This window comes from Diplotaxodon limnothrissa, linkage group LG23 (assembly GCF_057381915.1).
Source record: "Diplotaxodon limnothrissa isolate DT_005_m linkage group LG23, D_limnothrissa_male_GT1.1, whole genome shotgun sequence".
NCBI lineage: Eukaryota > Metazoa > Chordata > Actinopteri > Cichliformes > Cichlidae > Diplotaxodon > Diplotaxodon limnothrissa.
The window spans coordinates 3,329,455-3,346,223 of NC_140617.1; the positions used below are offsets into that span (position 1 = coordinate 3,329,455).

Consider the following 16,769-nt stretch of genomic DNA (forward strand, 5'->3'; position numbering starts at 1 on the left):
CTGACAAGTTAGGCAAGCTAAAAGATACCCCCTTTATGTCACTGTTTTCAAAGGATGCAGGCAGGCAAAATATACACATAGATTAAAGAACACACACACACAGACGGTGTGAGCCTCTGCTACAAGACAAGCTTTGGCTTTTATATAGATTATCTGTGACTGCAGGCATCAGTTCAGTCCAGCTCATCGGCCACTTAATGTACACACTGTGTGATTTGTTTGACAGCATAGATAGATGGTGCTGACTCTGCTTAGAGGAGACAGGTTGCAGCTGGAACAGCAACTGAACTGACTTAACCACAGCGCTTACAGTTAAAGCATGTTAGAAGCATGCATTTTATTGATCACTTTACAGATCTGTGAGAAACTGAGGTTTAGTTTAGCTTGGTTTATTAAGATCCCTATTAGCTGTAGCAGCACAGCAGCTATTCTTCCTGGGGTCACAGATCTCTACACTTTGACTGTAACTGATTACTCAAAGCCGTACAGCATCTTAACAAAAACAAAACGAACCACACATGCAAACAATCAAACAGCTCCTCACAACACAAATGGTGTTCCGCATCAAGCTAGGCACTGATGACATACTATTCGTACGTGCACACTAGTTCTGCTACATTGGCAATGAATTCTATTCCATAACAGACCAATAGAAAACTGCTCTACTGATTGAACTGGTTCTTGCTGTGAGTTATAAAATCTCTCTGTGGCGTGTTTGGTAGAATAATTTGTCATTCATTTTCAAACAAAATCATTGGAGTGTTTGTAACAAAAGCATGAGGCGTTTGTGCATTGTTACAATGTTTGTTCTGTACACACAACAAAGGACAGCATGTGCTGCTCTGTTTTCTACCACTTGCTACTTCTTAATCTACTTCTTTGTGCCACGTAATGTTGGGCAATAATCAAGATGAGACAATATCAAAGTCTGGACAAATTGTTTCATTGGGTTTGGTTTCAAAAACTTTGCACATCCTTTAACTACAGAAATCCAGTTTTTCCCCATTTTAGCGAATAGCTTATTAATGTGTTGAGTCTCAGGGACTTGATCATCAAGCACATCGTTAATAGAAACCTCTAAAAGAGTGGTTGTAACCCAACAAAACCCATTCAAAGTCAATTTATTCCTCTATCTATTTGCACTTAAATCTGAGGTGCAGTCAGTGGTCTAATCGAGTGTGTATGGCAGAGCCTGTGGGGGGAAAAAATCTTACTTTAAATCTCACTTTTTCTCCTTTTAGACAAAGGCGCCATCAAACTAAAGGTGAGTCGAACTTTGTGTGCCACTAAGTGCGCTTTTATTTTCTCAGCAGCAGTGACAGCTGCACAGTAGTGAGAGCCCCCTGTCCGCTGTGTGCACATTCCTCAAGCAACATGAAAATCAACACTAACATTATTTGTAATGCAACATCTGTCTCTGCTCATTCATTGGGAATAAGGTAACAGCCTCGATATAATATGCAACAGCTGTTGACGTGCATGTAAGGTCCGCCGCCCCCGAAGGCTGGAATAGATCAATCTAGTATGCACGACTTTTAGAGATTCTTTGCCTCTGTCTCTCTCTCTCCCTTCCCTTCTCATAACCTCTACCCTCATTCTCGTAAAATACTGTCGCGTGAAGCGTACTCTGTTGGAGGCTGACGTCTTCTCTGCTTTTTTTTTTTTTTTTTTTAAATCTGTTTTTGTTATTCTGGAGCTTTTGTTCTCTAGAAAATGAAATTAAATAAATCACGGCAAATAATTCAGCCTCGAGTAAACACTTCAGTCCTAATTTACGTTTTCAGTTCCCGCTGACTTTGCTTTTGTATGCGTTTATGGATGTGTGTATACGCCACCAGGTTCCCTCGGGGCTGAGAGGCCAGGCCCACCTGAAGGTCTGGGGGAACCGTCACCTCGCGGAAGGAGGTTACATTTTCCACAACTACACCACCGTCACCGTGGAGAGCAAGGGCACAGCTGTGTTCATCCAGACTGACAAACCCATCTACAAACCCAAACATAAAGGTTCCCTCATAGTGCACCTGGTAGTTAATCAGTTAATCACAGAGTAATGCCAGTTAGTGGAAATAAGTCAGGGGATGCAGGCATGTTGATGCTGCATTTGAGCTGTACAAATGTTGTAGACATAGCTGCTGATTGCATAATTAAGGATTTCAACCCATCAAATGACTTCAGACAGCTGGGGTTGTTTTCTTTAGAAGTATCAAGATTTTCATGTGCGTGCAGATTTTTCTGATTAGAAACACGAAAGACTTATTTTAAGATTATTGCATTTCTTTTTTTGTCTTTAGTTCTCATCAACGTTTACACAGTTGACCCTGACTTGAGGCCAGTAAACGAGAAGGTAATTCCGAATTGATCTCATATTCAGACAAATATTAAAGCAATTTGTCGTGCTTCTTCAGCAGATTCACAATAAACAGTAAACCCATTGAATGATAATCTTTAATAAAAATGGGTTGGGTTATTAGCAAAACCTGTGTTTTTACGACAGAGTTGACAGACAGACTTTGATTTATGACCGAGTGTTTACTACAGGCATACTTTTCCACCTTTTAATTGGTGGAGTTAAGAGGAGAAACTTTGCACTGTGTGCAAGAAAATGTACAGTTGCCTATTTACTGTAGCCAAGCTAGACTCATTTCTCTTGGAATGTTAGCAATGACTCCAAAAATACTGTGCAACTGTGCACACAGACAGCTTATTGATGTTTGCAGCTATAAAGGTACATTGCAGGTAAAAGGGCAATACTTAATTGTACAGACAGAAAATTGTTGAAATCGAAATGAATGGGATGAAGCATAGAGATAAAACACAGGATTTGTACTTTTTTTTAAGCAACTTTATTGCAACTTTTTCTTGTGTTTCTCTCTTTTGTTCTTTTTTTTTTTTGCAGACTGAGGCATATATTTTGGTGAGTGCAGGCTGACAGGACCACCCAGGGTTGGCAGAGCCACGTCCGGGATGGGACAGTGGCAATTTTAGTTCCCAGCCTGCTTGGAGATTACAGAGCAGAAGTCAGGGCAGCTCACCTAGATAACAGGGTGCTCTTTGGACCAGTACAAGGATAAACAACATGAAAGGAACCTCTTTTCTTCTCTTCTCTTCTCTTCTCTTCTCCTTTGTCTTTTTGTATCTGTACATCTACAACACACTATAATCCCTGTATTAGCAAACCTAGCTCACATTGGATCTTCATTCATCTTTCCAGATCTTAGGAAATATTTGGAAAACACCAAGCAAAGACTTCATGGGAAGCGAAGAAAAGCTTATACATGAGTTAACAGTAGCAACAAGCACACAGATGCATTTTTCTTCCTCAGTTATAGACTACAGTATATGTTATTTTTGGAAAGAGTTTTAAAAGTATTTTGGAAAATATATCAGAACCCAGATATCTGGGTCAAGTTCAGTGAGGGGACTGTTCAGCAATAATAAAACTATTTATGACTTTTTCTATTGTGTGATAACAACATTCACTGAGCAACTAAACTTGTACCGCATTTTTGTTTCGGTATGTGAAGTAAAGGAATCTTAACATTGGTTTGTGACATCCTGCTTTGATCTTCCAGGATCCACGAGGATCCAGGATGGTGCAGTGGAGAGGGCTTAATTCTGTCTGCTGTGGTGAGCCGCATCATTTGCAGTATTTTTACATCATCTTTGTGTAAGCTGCACGTTTACATTTCATTGCTAGGTTGCTCTGGGGGATTGAATTAAAACACTACTTTTCTGGACTCATAATTGAAGAACGGTGATATATGATTGCTACAGTTTGGTTAATCACTATCAAGGACACAGGAATTAAATGTGTTAATTAGATTTTTGCGTCCTGTAGGGGTGGTGAACATGAGCTTTCCTCTGTCTGACCAGCCTGTGTTGGGAGATTGGTTTGTCTTCGTGGAGGTGCAGGGCCACACCTATAACAAGTCGTTTGAAGTGCAGAAATATGGTGAGGACCTACACACTGTCGCACACCTGCCATTGTTTATTGAGAGCACTGTAATGAGTGTGTGTGTGTATGTTTTTTTTAACATTGTAGGCTGTTTTAAATGCCTGTCTTTTTATTTCAAGTTGTGTTAAAAGCATATTTACTGTTTTACTCTACTAAAATGTGTGTAGTTGTCAAATAATATATTACAAATAAACAGCAAGGCTATTGATGTATAAGATATAACACAAGAAAAAGTTCAAAAAAAAAATATTGTGCTGCCTCTCTTTCAGTGGCGCCCAAATTTGAGTTGGTGATTGATCCACCGCGCTACATCCGTGATCTGAACTTATGTGAGCAGGCCACAGTCAGGGCCAGGTAAGTCACTAAATATTCAGCGCTGTACGAAAGTGGAACAAGACTTTAACCTGGACTTGTGGAGTGTTTTCTTTGTTTCTTTGTTTACACTAATCAGCCACAGCATAAAAACCATTGACTATGGTGAAGTCATAATCTCATTCCAGTGCAGCACTCTTCTGAGAAACGGTGGGTACTTACGTGCGGACTTTGACACACAGCGCCTGCTAAACATTCTTGCAAAATGGGACATCTTCCCATGGTAGTAGCCTCCTCCTTTAGGGGGTGTGCTCTCATATGCCACATATCAAAAACTGCACAGGATCAGCTTAAAGGACACATTAAAGCGCACAAAGCGTTCACCTGATCTCTAAACTTAACTACCAGCATGACAGAGCAGCCATGGGGTGCACTAGAACAACCCTGGTCCACAGAGCCCACTGCCATTGTCCCGGTGCTATACATCACATGAAATCCCAGCAGGTATTGTTTCCATGCCCCCACAAGTCAGAGCAGTTTTGAAAGAATGAAGGGGACTTACTCAGTGGTAAGCAGTGTTGGTCAAGTTACTTGAAAAAAGTAATCAGTAACTAATTACTGATTACTTCCCCCAAAAAGTAATCCCGTTACTTTACTGATTACTTATTTTCAAAAGTAATTAATTACTTAGTTACTTTTTAAAAAAACGATTTACAACCTGAAGAGGTGATAAAGCAATAGATCTCTCAGCCCAATTCTACTTTTTCTGCATAATCCATCATACAAAATGTAATCAAATGGAAAAGTCTCTTTTTTTTTAAACTTGTTTTATCAGTTTTGATCTTTTAACTTTATGCATCAAGCAAAAATTAAATTATATGCACCATTCTCTGACTTGAAGAAATTAGTTTAACATTTAAACCTATTTTCTGCACATTCCAGCACATAAAATAAAAATATTTTTTGTGTTTACACTCAGTCTTTCAAATAGATGCAAGTAAAACACAGCAGAAAATAAATAAAATCAAAGACTAGCGGTCCTGTTGCTCTATTTTCACCTGTAAAGCAGGAGCAGGGTAGGCGGAGGTTTACCCTGGTGCAGGTGTGCCGCAGCGGTCAGGTGAAGAATCCGCGAGTTTCTCTGTGAGTTTCCCATTACGTCGTTGCGCACTCGGTGCTTGTTTAGGGGTTTTTTTCGGTGTAAAAAGAAGTTTTCTTCCCACGCACAGCGGACACTAATGTTTTTGTCACTTTTTATGGAATCAAACTCAAAGTAAGGTCAGTACTTCCACGCTTCAAACGCTGCACGCTCATACTCTCTCTGCACTCGATATATGATCCATTGTTGATCTGCACACAGCTGTTATCACAAACGTCGCACTCGCTTACGTCACTGTCATGAGACATTCTCGCAAAAAAATCATGGTTTTAGTAACGCAGTAACGCAGCGTTCCTACGGGAAAGTAACGGTAATCTAATTACCGTTTTTGCAATAGTAATCCCTTACTTTACTCGTTACTTGAAAAAAGTAATCAGATTACATGTCCATCTCTGATAATAGGTTATAAATGTTTTTTATTATTGTAATGTTTATTTACAATACAACAAAAAAGAACATCAATTTTACACTCTGGCATGTCACTCTTATGCAGATATACCTTTGGGAAACCCGTAACTGGGAAGTTGACAGTAAATATGACGGTGAATGGGGTCGGCTACTACCGCCATGAGATGGGCCATCCTGTCATAAAAACTATGGAGGTTAGTTTATTTAATCCCTATTCTACATGCTTTGTGAATGTATTAGAGACTTCCAAGCTGATATGGAAACAGGGTTGTTGATTGATTGTTGTTTTGTCTTCAGAGTTCCTTCAAAGTGCTACTGTTTTATGCATACACTGTAAATCATTGTTATTATCTAAGAGGTTAAGCTCCAAACCCTGACACCAAAATTATACATGTCCTGCTGTACCTGATTACATCTTTTCTGCTGTCAGATCAAAGGCTCTGCAAATTTCAGTCTGTGCGTCAAAGACATGATGCCCTTGGATGTGGCTGATCACTTCAGAGGGACTGTTAGCATTTGGGCTTCTGTGACCAGTGTAGATGGAAGCAAGCAAGCCACATTTGATGATTCCACACCAGTCCATAAACAGCTCATTGACATCAAGTACTCTAAGGATACACGCAAACAGTTCAAGCCTGGTTTGCCTTACAAAGGGAAGGTGAGAGCCCACAAAAAAGTTATTGGCACCGTGGGGAAAAAAAGAGAAGAGAAATACGAATCAGCTTGGATCTTCATCTCACTGGGATTTGCTTTGAGAAGAGCTCAGAGTATATTTATTTGTTGTGCTTTTTAAATAAAGTATGACTTTAACTGCTAGTCAGTTAGATGCTAAAGCTAAATTAAGCCTGTATGCAGCCATGTACATTACTGATTCACAAATGAGTCTGCATTTGCACACTCAGTCGTTTTCCCTCTGCTTTGTAGATCGAGGTCACCTATCCTGATGGGAGCCCTGCTGAAGGGGTAAAGGTGCGCGTTAAAGCAGAGCTGACCCCGAAGGACAACGTCTATACCAGCGAGCTAATCTCCAAGGACGGTCAGGCCACCTTTGAGATCCCTTCCATCCCGGCAGCTGCTCAGTATGTCTGGCTTGAGGTCAGAACTTCCTATTGTCACGTAATATAAACAGAGTGATGCAAGAAGTAATTTGAAGCTAATCTTAATTGCATTTCCTTGACAAAGACCAAGGTGATATCCATTGAGGACAGGACAGTTGGAAACCAGTACTTGCCCAGCTACCTTTCTATCAGTAGTTGGTACTCTCCTAGCAGGTGTCACATCCAGATCCAAAGTCCCAGCACCCCGCTCAAGGTAGGTGTGACCTTTTTCGGTGGTATGAGTTTCTTGCTTAACTTTGGATGATTTAAACATGTTTCAAAACATCAGATTGTGAAGTATATTTATATCTGTCTGCATGTATAGGTTGGACAAGAGGCAGAAGTGGCTCTCAAATCCACTTGTCCCTGTAACTTCACCCTGCATTACGAGGTAGCATCCAGGGGAAACATTGTCCTATCAGGCCAACAGGCAGCCAACCTGACAGCCTCCCACAGAGGAAAAAGGGCCACAGTCACCTTTGACAAGAACATTCACAGCACCCACCTGCCTCCTTCTGCTTCTGGTACTCATTTCTTCTTATTACAACTCTAACTTCACTGTCATCCAGGTAATTTTAAGAGCTAAAGTTTCACAGAATAATCCTTTGATGAATCAGCTTTTTTTTTCTTTCATTGTTGTAGTGCTTGGGAAATCAGTGTCCAAGCTTCTCAATCGTAGTGGTCTTTGACATCAGAATGCCAGATAGTTTTGGAGAAAGCACTGTCACCCTGTCACTCTGCCAGATGTTGCAGGCTCTTCCTCCCAGACTGAGATGGACAGATGTGTGTCCTACCTACGTTTTCCTGTTAGTCACAGCATGGCACCACTCAGCCGTCTGCTGGTCTACTATGTGAGGGAAAACGGTGAGGGTGTCACAGACAGTCTGCAAATCCCTGTCAAGCCCGAGTTTGAGAACCAGGTTTGGAAACAGAACTATTATAACTTAATTTATCCAGAGAAAAGTACTGCAGTTGGTACTGTTGCATATGCTTGTTACGAAAACACCAGTGTTTTTGGATATACAAAATTAAGTTTGTCTTTTCATGTTTTGTTTGGGGTTTTTTTTGCTGCTAAAATAGCGATTTATTAAAACCCGGAGAAAAGGGTGCACTCTCTGTATACACCTTGGAGCTGAGCCTAAGTATCCATGCACCAACCATTACACCACAGTGTAATGTCTGTAAACAAACAGCTGTGTTGGCTTGGGAGAGATCCCCAGTTCCTGCCTGCATTAGGTGGAGTTAACTCCCTGAAGTATTTACAGCTCTCTGGTATGCCCTTACAACACTAAGTGTGTGTGTGTGTTGTGCGTATGTGTGCCGGAGGAGGGGGTTGTGAGGGCAGGATGAGACAGCGGCCGCACAGGCCGCAGGCAGATAGGTGGGGTCATGACAGGAGAGGATGACAGGTTACAGAATGGTGAAAGGAGGGCAGCGGAACCGATTAACGGTGTTAATTTGTGATTTTGTGCTGGTGAGAAATAGTTCTGATTTGTGAAAGCTGACTCTGGCCATCCCTCCCTCTTTCAAAGGCTGTAGTTTTCCACTCTCAGTCAGAGCTTTCCAAAGTTTGCTGCTTAGAATTCTCAGACTGATATTATTCCGAATGCCACTGAGGATCTGCCAGCTAGTGCTGAAATTATTTAGTTTTTGACCTGACAGTTTGATATTTGATATTGACATTTTGATAGATATTTCAGATTTTTCTCTTTCATGAGGGAAACATTCAGTCTTCTGGTTCAAGTTTTATGTTCAAGTGAGCAATTTGAAGACATTTCTGTGAACCTTTTCAGTAAACTTATAACCGTACAGTCTTACAAATTCACAATTCTGTGGAGCGGAAATGTGTTAAATGCACCTTGTTTATGCAGAATGCACTTATGTGTCATGTTTTGGATTGCAGGTATCTATTTCTATGTCGACCAATGAGTCCATGCCGGGGGACTCGGTGACCCTGCGCGTTCGGGCTCAGAGGGGATCCTGTGTTTGCGTGGCCACTGTAGATAAGAGTCTTTACCTGCTGAAGCCCGACTTTCAGCTGAGTCCTGAAAAGGTTGGTCATATTTATAGATTATGGTGATATTACACTTTAATAAACAATCGATTAAAGCGTTCTGTAACTTAAAATCACTTTATAGTATAGATTTAGAGAGCTGGTTTAAATTACTTTCTTAGATCGTAGTTTTTAAGAAGTTACCTGCTGTATTTTTGTAAATAACTTTACTTTTACTGTAACTTTATATAAATATGTTTTTCACTCTGCAGGTGTTTAAAGAGCTGGCAGAGTTTGATGTTTCAGACGCTTTCAACATTCCTAAAGATGACGGACACTTCTGGTGGCCTGGGCTGACGGCAAAAAGACGGAGGCGGTCCTCTGTGTTCCCATGGCACTGGGACATCACTAAGGACGCGCGCTTTGCTTTTACAGTGAGAACATACACTTAGTGAAAGAGCTCAGCTAGTGCTGTCACTGGGTTAAAAGGTAATCGTACTAGTGCGTGCAGATGTTTACTTCTCTCTATATTTAATACAGGAAACGGGACTGGTTGTGATGACAGATATGGTGAGTTTAAACCATCGGCAGAGTGGGGGCATGTACACAGATGAAGCTGTTCCTGCCTTTCAACCGCACACCTCTACCTTGGTGGCTGCTATGCCCTCCCGCCCCACAAACAGGTACAGGATGTTCTTTATAGGTGTCCAAGGCTGTCCACTGGGCATCAGCAAACTCTAATGATCTCATACCTAAAAATGTGCAAATTGTATTATTCAACGTTTTCATAAATGGCGTGAAAGTTCTTCTTGTACCAGCCGACGTTTCTTTATATTTTACTTTTCATTTTTTTAAAGTGGTTTTGAGAAATAGTTCTCCAGGCTTTTTGAAGGACTTTTAAAGTTTCTCTTTAGGCACTGGCTGCTTTTGCATTCATTTTCATGACCATGACCATTTTTCATGGAAATGATTGTCTATGTGACGCTTAACTCTGTTGAATCATTCAAACATAAAAAGGGCCCCTAACTCAAGGGATGAACCAGTCTTGTGTCTACACATAATGGGCAACTTAGCAAAAAAAGCATTTTAAATTGTATCGTTAGACACTTTGTTACTAGCAGCCCGCTGCAAAATTAAATCATTTCTTCATTTTTTTAGTTGAATCTACAAAAATCTCTATTTGTCAGCGTTTTTGCACCATTGAGGTGATTCCTAAAGAGCTGTAGCCAAAAACTAGCGTGTCCTTAAAAAATGAGGAAATTGGACAAATCCAACAAAGACCTGACACAGGACCTAAGAGATTAATCTGGCCCTTCAACTGATCCATCTGCTGTTCACTACTGCCCGCTGTTCATCAGAATTTATCTCTGTTAAAGGGTGGCTGTCAAAGAAGCCATTGTAAAGGAAGGGAAACAGGGGAAAAGGCTGAGGTTTGCCAAAGAACTGGACTAAAAACCATTGGCAACAGGTCTCATGGAGTGATGAATCCAAAATTGGCATTTTTTGTTCAAATTGTTGTCAGTATGTATGGAGGAGGTCAGGAGAGAGGTGCAGCAGTGAGTGTCTACAGCCCTCTGTAAAGTACGGTAGAGGCTCTGTCAGAAACTACCATCAGATTTTGATCTGCCATGCAGTGCAGCTGGAAAGTATCTGATTGGCTGCAGCGTTATTCAAATAACATCCAAAGAAGAGCTTTGAATTTCCTTTAAGAAGCCTGGAGAACTCTTCCTGAAAAATACTTAGAGAAATCAGAAGAAAGCTCATTCAAGAGATTTATTTGTTAGAACTATACAAATAATTGCATTTGTGCAAAACACATTAAATAATGTGTTTTGCACATAAATTGAAATTTGGCAGTTTTCTGGCAAGATATAAAGGAATGAGGGGTGGATCAAGACTTTTACACAGGACATTATAAATTTTAAAAACATGAATTATAGGAAACTAGCTTATCAAATACCATACTCTATTGGTATTAAAAGCCAAACTGTGAGCCACCTGGGTGTGGTGTCATGTCATAGTCAAGGTTATTCAGTTGTTTTTGTGTATGTTGGCTCATTAACTGATAAAAACAGATGATCCTTGTCTGTTTTGGAGGTTCTTTTAAACCATTAAATTTGTGTACTTGTATGTATTACTCCACCCTCTTTAATGTCAGAGGGAAAAAAGTGGTTATTATTGTTGAAGAAGATTAACTGTAATCCTTCACTGGACCACACACTGTAATATGGGCATGTACTTTACCGAAAACAAGGAATCTGAACGCAAACCCATAACAGAATAATAATTACATCAAGATCGCCCTCTTTGTTTGATTTCACATGTTAGGCCTGCATTCCCCTGTGCTACAAATACTTTTCATTTTAGTGCCGAACTTCAAACACATGATGTGACTTATCATTGTGGAATTTTAAATAGTATATTTTTCCATTATGTTGTTATTTTATTAGCTAAAGCTTTTTCACTGATGTCTTCTTGTGTTTTGGCTGTAGAGTAGAGAGGCGGAGGCGTACATTTTTCCCAGAGACTTGGGTGTGGCACTGCCTCAACGTCAGGTATTTAAATCTTTAAATAATATTTGTCTTGTGTGAGCGTGTCTGTGTGTCTGCGTTACTTGCCTCTGGCTAGATATATCAGGTGCAACAGATTGTCTATCCTTTTATGTGATTTAGTGCTTGAGAGAATAGAGAAATGGAAAAGAGAGGAGCAAATGTGGAAAAAAAATGATAGCGTGAAAAAGATACAGGAAAAATATTTACAGAGAGCAAAAAGGAGGTGAGAAATATGTGAAAAGCAGAATATAGGTAGAAGAAGAAAGGCGAGAGTAGAGCTGGAAGAAAAAAGATTGGAGAGTACTGGAAAGGAAAACGTGAACATGACAGACTCTTGGAAGAAATTTGTGAGAGGAAAGGTGCGAGGCGGTGCTGTATGCCAGACGGCCGATCTTCCATCATGCAGCAGCATCCGCCACTTCTCCCACTGGGTGTGAAATGCCTCATTCAATCTTGGAACAGACTCTTACTTTCTCAAGAGCTCCTTCCATTCATGTTTAGCCAATATAAATGAATTGCCCATAGATTTCCATATGCTTGATTCCCTTGGATGGGACTTCAGCTCTCACTAATTTCCTGTGAAGTGCAGAGCTCTGATTTTTCCTTAAAAGTATATTAAAATGGATTTTGGACGGCTTTGATCAAAAGGAAGGCTGTACATGCAGTTTTTGAAGTTTATTGTGCCCTCTTGCAGTTTGCCAAGACCAACATCCAGTGAGCGCTGCCAATAATGACTCCAGCTCATTTCTTTCAAAGAAACAGATTGGGTCAACACCTGACCGTCCCTTGAAACCGTCCATTTTAGAGTGTTTGCTGTAGTTATATTGGTGCAGATGTTGGTGTTGACACAGGTGCTAACATTAAAGTAATCTCCAGCCTTTGATCAAGCTCTTCCTTGTAGTTGATGAATTTTAATAGCTTGTCTTAAAAAGAAAATATGCTCGAATTATTTTATTCCACTGTTGTATCTCCACGTAACAGCTCTGAAACTGGGGAAGCTGAACTGCACCTGGATGCGCCGGATTCAATCACCACATGGGTGGCAGAAGTTGTTTCCCTGTCCGAGCAGAAGGGGTTGGCGTTAGGAACGAGAGCAGAGCTTCGCACCTTCAAGCGCTTCTTTGTGGACTTTACGCTGCCCTACAGCTTAATCAGAGGGGAGCAGACCAAAGTTCCCCTCACCGTCTACAACTACCTGCCTACCTGCTCTGCGGTAAGATGTTTTCTTAATGTGGCAGATGGACAGGTCTCTGACATTAGTTCCTAGCAACTGCCTTCAAGTCCAATCTTGACATCATATTCTTTAAGACAGGACATGTCACATCTGTGCTTTTTAATCATTTATGACTTGTAAACCATCGCAGAACATATTTTTTAATACATTTTCACTAATTATAGGTTTGTATGACATGTTATGCAAACTCTTGACAGTTAGTTTTAACACTAATCCTAAAATGACTCCATCTAAACTTGCTAAGAGTCTATTAGAACATCAAGTTAGGAACCACAATGACGTCACTGAGACGTCTCTTCCTATTTAAAGGCAGTTTTTCCTTCCCACTGTCGCCAAGTGCTTCCTTACATGGAGTCGTTGGCTTTTCTCGCTATTATCGTAGGGTCTTTAACTTACAATATAAAGCACCTTAAGACAACTGTGATTTGGCGCTGTATAACAGACCATTCTCACTCCTGAGGCGTAATATACCGACGATTTGTCACGTCCCAAGGTGTTAAATAGGAACGCGCCCGGCGCGAAAGGTGACCTTCAGCATTCTTATGCTGCGTGCTGGGTTGTGGATGAAATCCAGTAGAACGACGGTCCCGTGGTAATAGGCGTTCCAGCCATGTATTCCAGCCCTAACCCTAACCATAACCTTATCCCTAACCTTAACCACCACTTTAATGACGTTAGATAGTGTTTTCCAAAGCGATTTAAGTAAAATAAACGTACATGTGTAGATTCATTCGAAACGGTTCTCCTGTTTCCTATTTTTCTGATCTCGTAATATAGAGACGTGTTGGGTGCCCGGAAGCGTAATATACCGACGATTTGTCACCTAGCGTCAAATGTTACGCTTTGGGAGTGAGAATGTGTTGCGTATAAGTAAAAATGACATTAAAATTGTATTAAAGTGAAGAAGAGCAACCCATAATGTAGCACCCGAAAAATTAAAAGACCACACTAGGCAAATATCTCAGTAATCTGAATTTGATAGTTAAATAAAAGACGTAGGCAGACAGACAGACTGCTCACAACTCTCACTATGATCAGACCCCAGATTTGGTTAAGAAAAAGGTTTCTAAGAGGAAAAGAGAGAAGGATCATCAAAAAAGAAACTGCAGGTTTGTCAGTCAAATGAGGCATAAAGTAGGTGCTCCGTTTAGTTGTTAGACAGAAGTAGGTCAACGATAAGCTGATAAAATCCATAGTCATAGAGATTTGGGAATCTTGGAACGGGATGAAACCAGCCAACACACAAATGAGTTCTCAAACCACTTCAGGACCCCTTAGAACACCTCGTTCCAGCGGATCTTTATGCAGAGCTTGTGGTTCAGACCGGATACGTCTTGGAATTTGTCCAGTCCTTCATTTTGTTCATAGCTCTGCACTAAAAATGGCACATGCCATAAATCACAGAGGATTATCCAGGTAGGAAATATTAAAATATAAGATGCAAATAACTGTGTTGATCTATTTCTTTAAATTATTATTTCTGCATGTATCAGAACTGGTTCGATATTATATACACATGCAGAACAAATATTTTCAACTGAAATAACTTCTTCGGTAGTAAGTATAGGTTTGTAATGTGACCATGAAGAGATTAGCCTAGTATGTTTGTTTCAGCACTTACTCCGAAGAGCCTTCTAAGCTCTGTCCTGGCCTTAAATGGGTCCATCCTGCACGCCATACGGATGACATCATGATGTTTGCAGATGAGCCTGTTAAATGGCCTGTGCGTGTGCTGCCCTGATGTCATGTTAGGTGAATATGCAAACCAGAATAGCCCATCCTTTGATGTCCACCCCAGCAACATGTGATTCCTATATTTTCTGCTCAGTTATTTATGACTTGTGGCATGCGGATAAAGAACAGTTAAAAGATCCTTCTGCATTACTGAGCCCTGTGAAAATTGGACGATGAGTGGAACTTAATCCTTCAGGGAGTTTGAGAAGCATGAGTCAGTCAGCATGGAAAATTCACAGTGTGATTTAAAAAATTCGCCCTTGCTTTCAGAGCTTTGATGAAGCACGCTATATGAGGGAGGGGCGTGCCTAACAGATATGATGTCATTAAAGGCTATCAGAGGAGATCGCTTTTCTCTGATTTGTCTCTTCTTCTCCTCTCCACTCGCAGGTTCATTTAAAAGTGTCGGTTCCAGAGGGCATCAAGTTTGTTGGCCATCCTGGAAAGCTTTATCTCACCAGGAAGAAGTGTGTTGCTCCTGGAGAGGCTGCTCCTACAAATATTGTATTGTCGTTCACTGAGCTGGGATCAGTTAACATCACAGGTATCCACAGAGCTCAGTCAAATTCATAAAACTCGCTTATTATTTTATTTCTAGTACTACGTTGATAAAGTGGCAGAAATGTTTTAATTAGGAAGCCATAATTATTTTGTTGGGACACGTATATGTGAGCCACAGGGCAAAGTCAGAGGGCAATTTTTCACTTCTTCCAACTGTGGAGAAGCATCTGTGCAGCAGTGCATGCTCATGGATGGTGATTGTGTTACCAGTACTATAAAAGCACAGACCTGACAATGCCATAAAGTTCCCATTCTCTAGATCAGCCATTCTTTAGAAAAAAAGAATGATGCAAGGTTTTGATGCTAATGTGAATGTTACAAGATTGATTTGTGCTGACTCATGGAAATGGCCTTATTTGCATTCTTTAGTGGCGTGGCACTTACAAGCAACAGCAAGCTTTCACCAGGACTTTGGTCCACTCAGTGTGATTCCACACAAAAGGGCGAGCCTATGACTGAGGAAAGCTTTGCTGGCCAAGGAGCCGTGTGTGTGATCTGGTCACCCACCCAGGTTACAAATAGTCCCCTCCGGAGCGCATGTGAAAACAAAGCAGGCCAGCAGTGGGGGAGTAACCAGAGCTGCACTGTGACACTCAGTGGCATGTTGATGAGTTTGCAGGTCACTGGCGGCCAATGGGCCCCCCATGGCCCCACTCCTAGTCCACTAGCCCCTTGTGTTTCCTTCTCACTACACACACACAAAGAGACACAATTGGCACAGGGCCACATTTCCAGTGGGCTCCCCAGCAAAAGAACTGGGAATCCTTTTACAGATATGCTTGTCTTGTCTAATGTATTTTGATGTCTGGAAATTTTGCAAAACATATTTATTTGACTGCTGATCATCTCACTAAGAAACTAATTAAGGTAATTAGAAAAAAAAAAGTATCCCAAATAGACTTACAGAAGTACAGATGGGAACAGGCTCACTATGCCTCATTTCCCTGGCTAAAGAAGAGCAACTGCTCAAGCCACTGTCTCTGAAGCTGCATATGGTGTCAAGAAAAACAAAATCTTAAGCTGACTTTTGTTCTGTACACAGCTCGTGCCATTGCCTTTAGTGAACCAGGCTGCTGCTCAGATGGATTCCAGATAGGCAAAATAAGTAACGACATGATCCAAGGCCAGGACTATGTCCGTAGGACTGTCCTGGTTGAGGTAAGAAAGCTGAGATTTTCCTTTAATGTTTTTTTTTAATCCTTTAATCTTTTAATAAGAAAGAACTACTTTTTTATTGTTTGTTTTGTGTATTTCTGTAATGTTTTTCTGCATCTTTTCTCTTGCTGCCACCCTGTTTACAGCCAGAAGGCCTGCCCAGAGAATACACCTACAGTGTTTTCTTCTGTCCAAATGGTCAGTGTAAATCATTTTTAATTGATATAGCATAATGAGAATAAACTTTACAAAGTTCAAGTTTATTTTGCATTTCATTTCTCAGAGAGGATTCATATTTCTACCCCCAACAAATATGAGTATCAGTATGTGAAAAAGCCAAGCAGGATGAACCAGTTCCTGGTGGCAGTAAAGACACACAACGATGCCCATTTTGCCCTCTCTGCCAGTCCCCACGACAGCGTAGAGATGCTGGAGATCGTACTCGGGGGCAGGCAGAACACTCGTTCCTGGATTTCCGCTGGCAAAATGGGCGAGCCTCTTGTCAGCGTCCCTACGCCAGGGATCCTGTCTTGGGATGAGTTCCGCAGCTTTTGGATCAGTTGGAAGGGAGGTGTGGTACAGGTAAGAAGAGAAAGGAATCATAGATGT

At 40.9% G+C, this 16,769-nt stretch overlaps 1 protein-coding gene across 1 annotated transcript in view; it reads left to right on the forward strand.

Moving 5' to 3' along the window:
• Nucleotides 1-16,769, forward strand: part of cpamd8 (C3 and PZP like alpha-2-macroglobulin domain containing 8) — a 43,614-nt gene that overhangs the window by 2,355 nt on the left and 24,490 nt on the right. The window contains exons 3-24 of the mRNA XM_085347187.1: nt 1,242-1,264; nt 1,839-2,004; nt 2,292-2,344; nt 2,897-2,914; nt 3,573-3,627; nt 3,839-3,952; nt 4,225-4,309; nt 5,920-6,028; nt 6,265-6,492; nt 6,759-6,929; nt 7,017-7,145; nt 7,257-7,455; nt 7,676-7,851; nt 8,835-8,984; nt 9,197-9,358; nt 9,465-9,607; nt 11,417-11,479; nt 12,458-12,689; nt 14,835-14,988; nt 16,048-16,163; nt 16,307-16,358; nt 16,444-16,742. Coding sequence (XP_085203313.1) covers nt 1,242-1,264; nt 1,839-2,004; nt 2,292-2,344; nt 2,897-2,914; nt 3,573-3,627; nt 3,839-3,952; nt 4,225-4,309; nt 5,920-6,028; nt 6,265-6,492; nt 6,759-6,929; nt 7,017-7,145; nt 7,257-7,455; nt 7,676-7,851; nt 8,835-8,984; nt 9,197-9,358; nt 9,465-9,607; nt 11,417-11,479; nt 12,458-12,689; nt 14,835-14,988; nt 16,048-16,163; nt 16,307-16,358; nt 16,444-16,742 — 2,897 coding nt within the window. The remainder of the gene's footprint in view (nt 1-1,241; nt 1,265-1,838; nt 2,005-2,291; nt 2,345-2,896; nt 2,915-3,572; nt 3,628-3,838; nt 3,953-4,224; nt 4,310-5,919; nt 6,029-6,264; nt 6,493-6,758; nt 6,930-7,016; nt 7,146-7,256; nt 7,456-7,675; nt 7,852-8,834; nt 8,985-9,196; nt 9,359-9,464; nt 9,608-11,416; nt 11,480-12,457; nt 12,690-14,834; nt 14,989-16,047; nt 16,164-16,306; nt 16,359-16,443; nt 16,743-16,769) is intronic.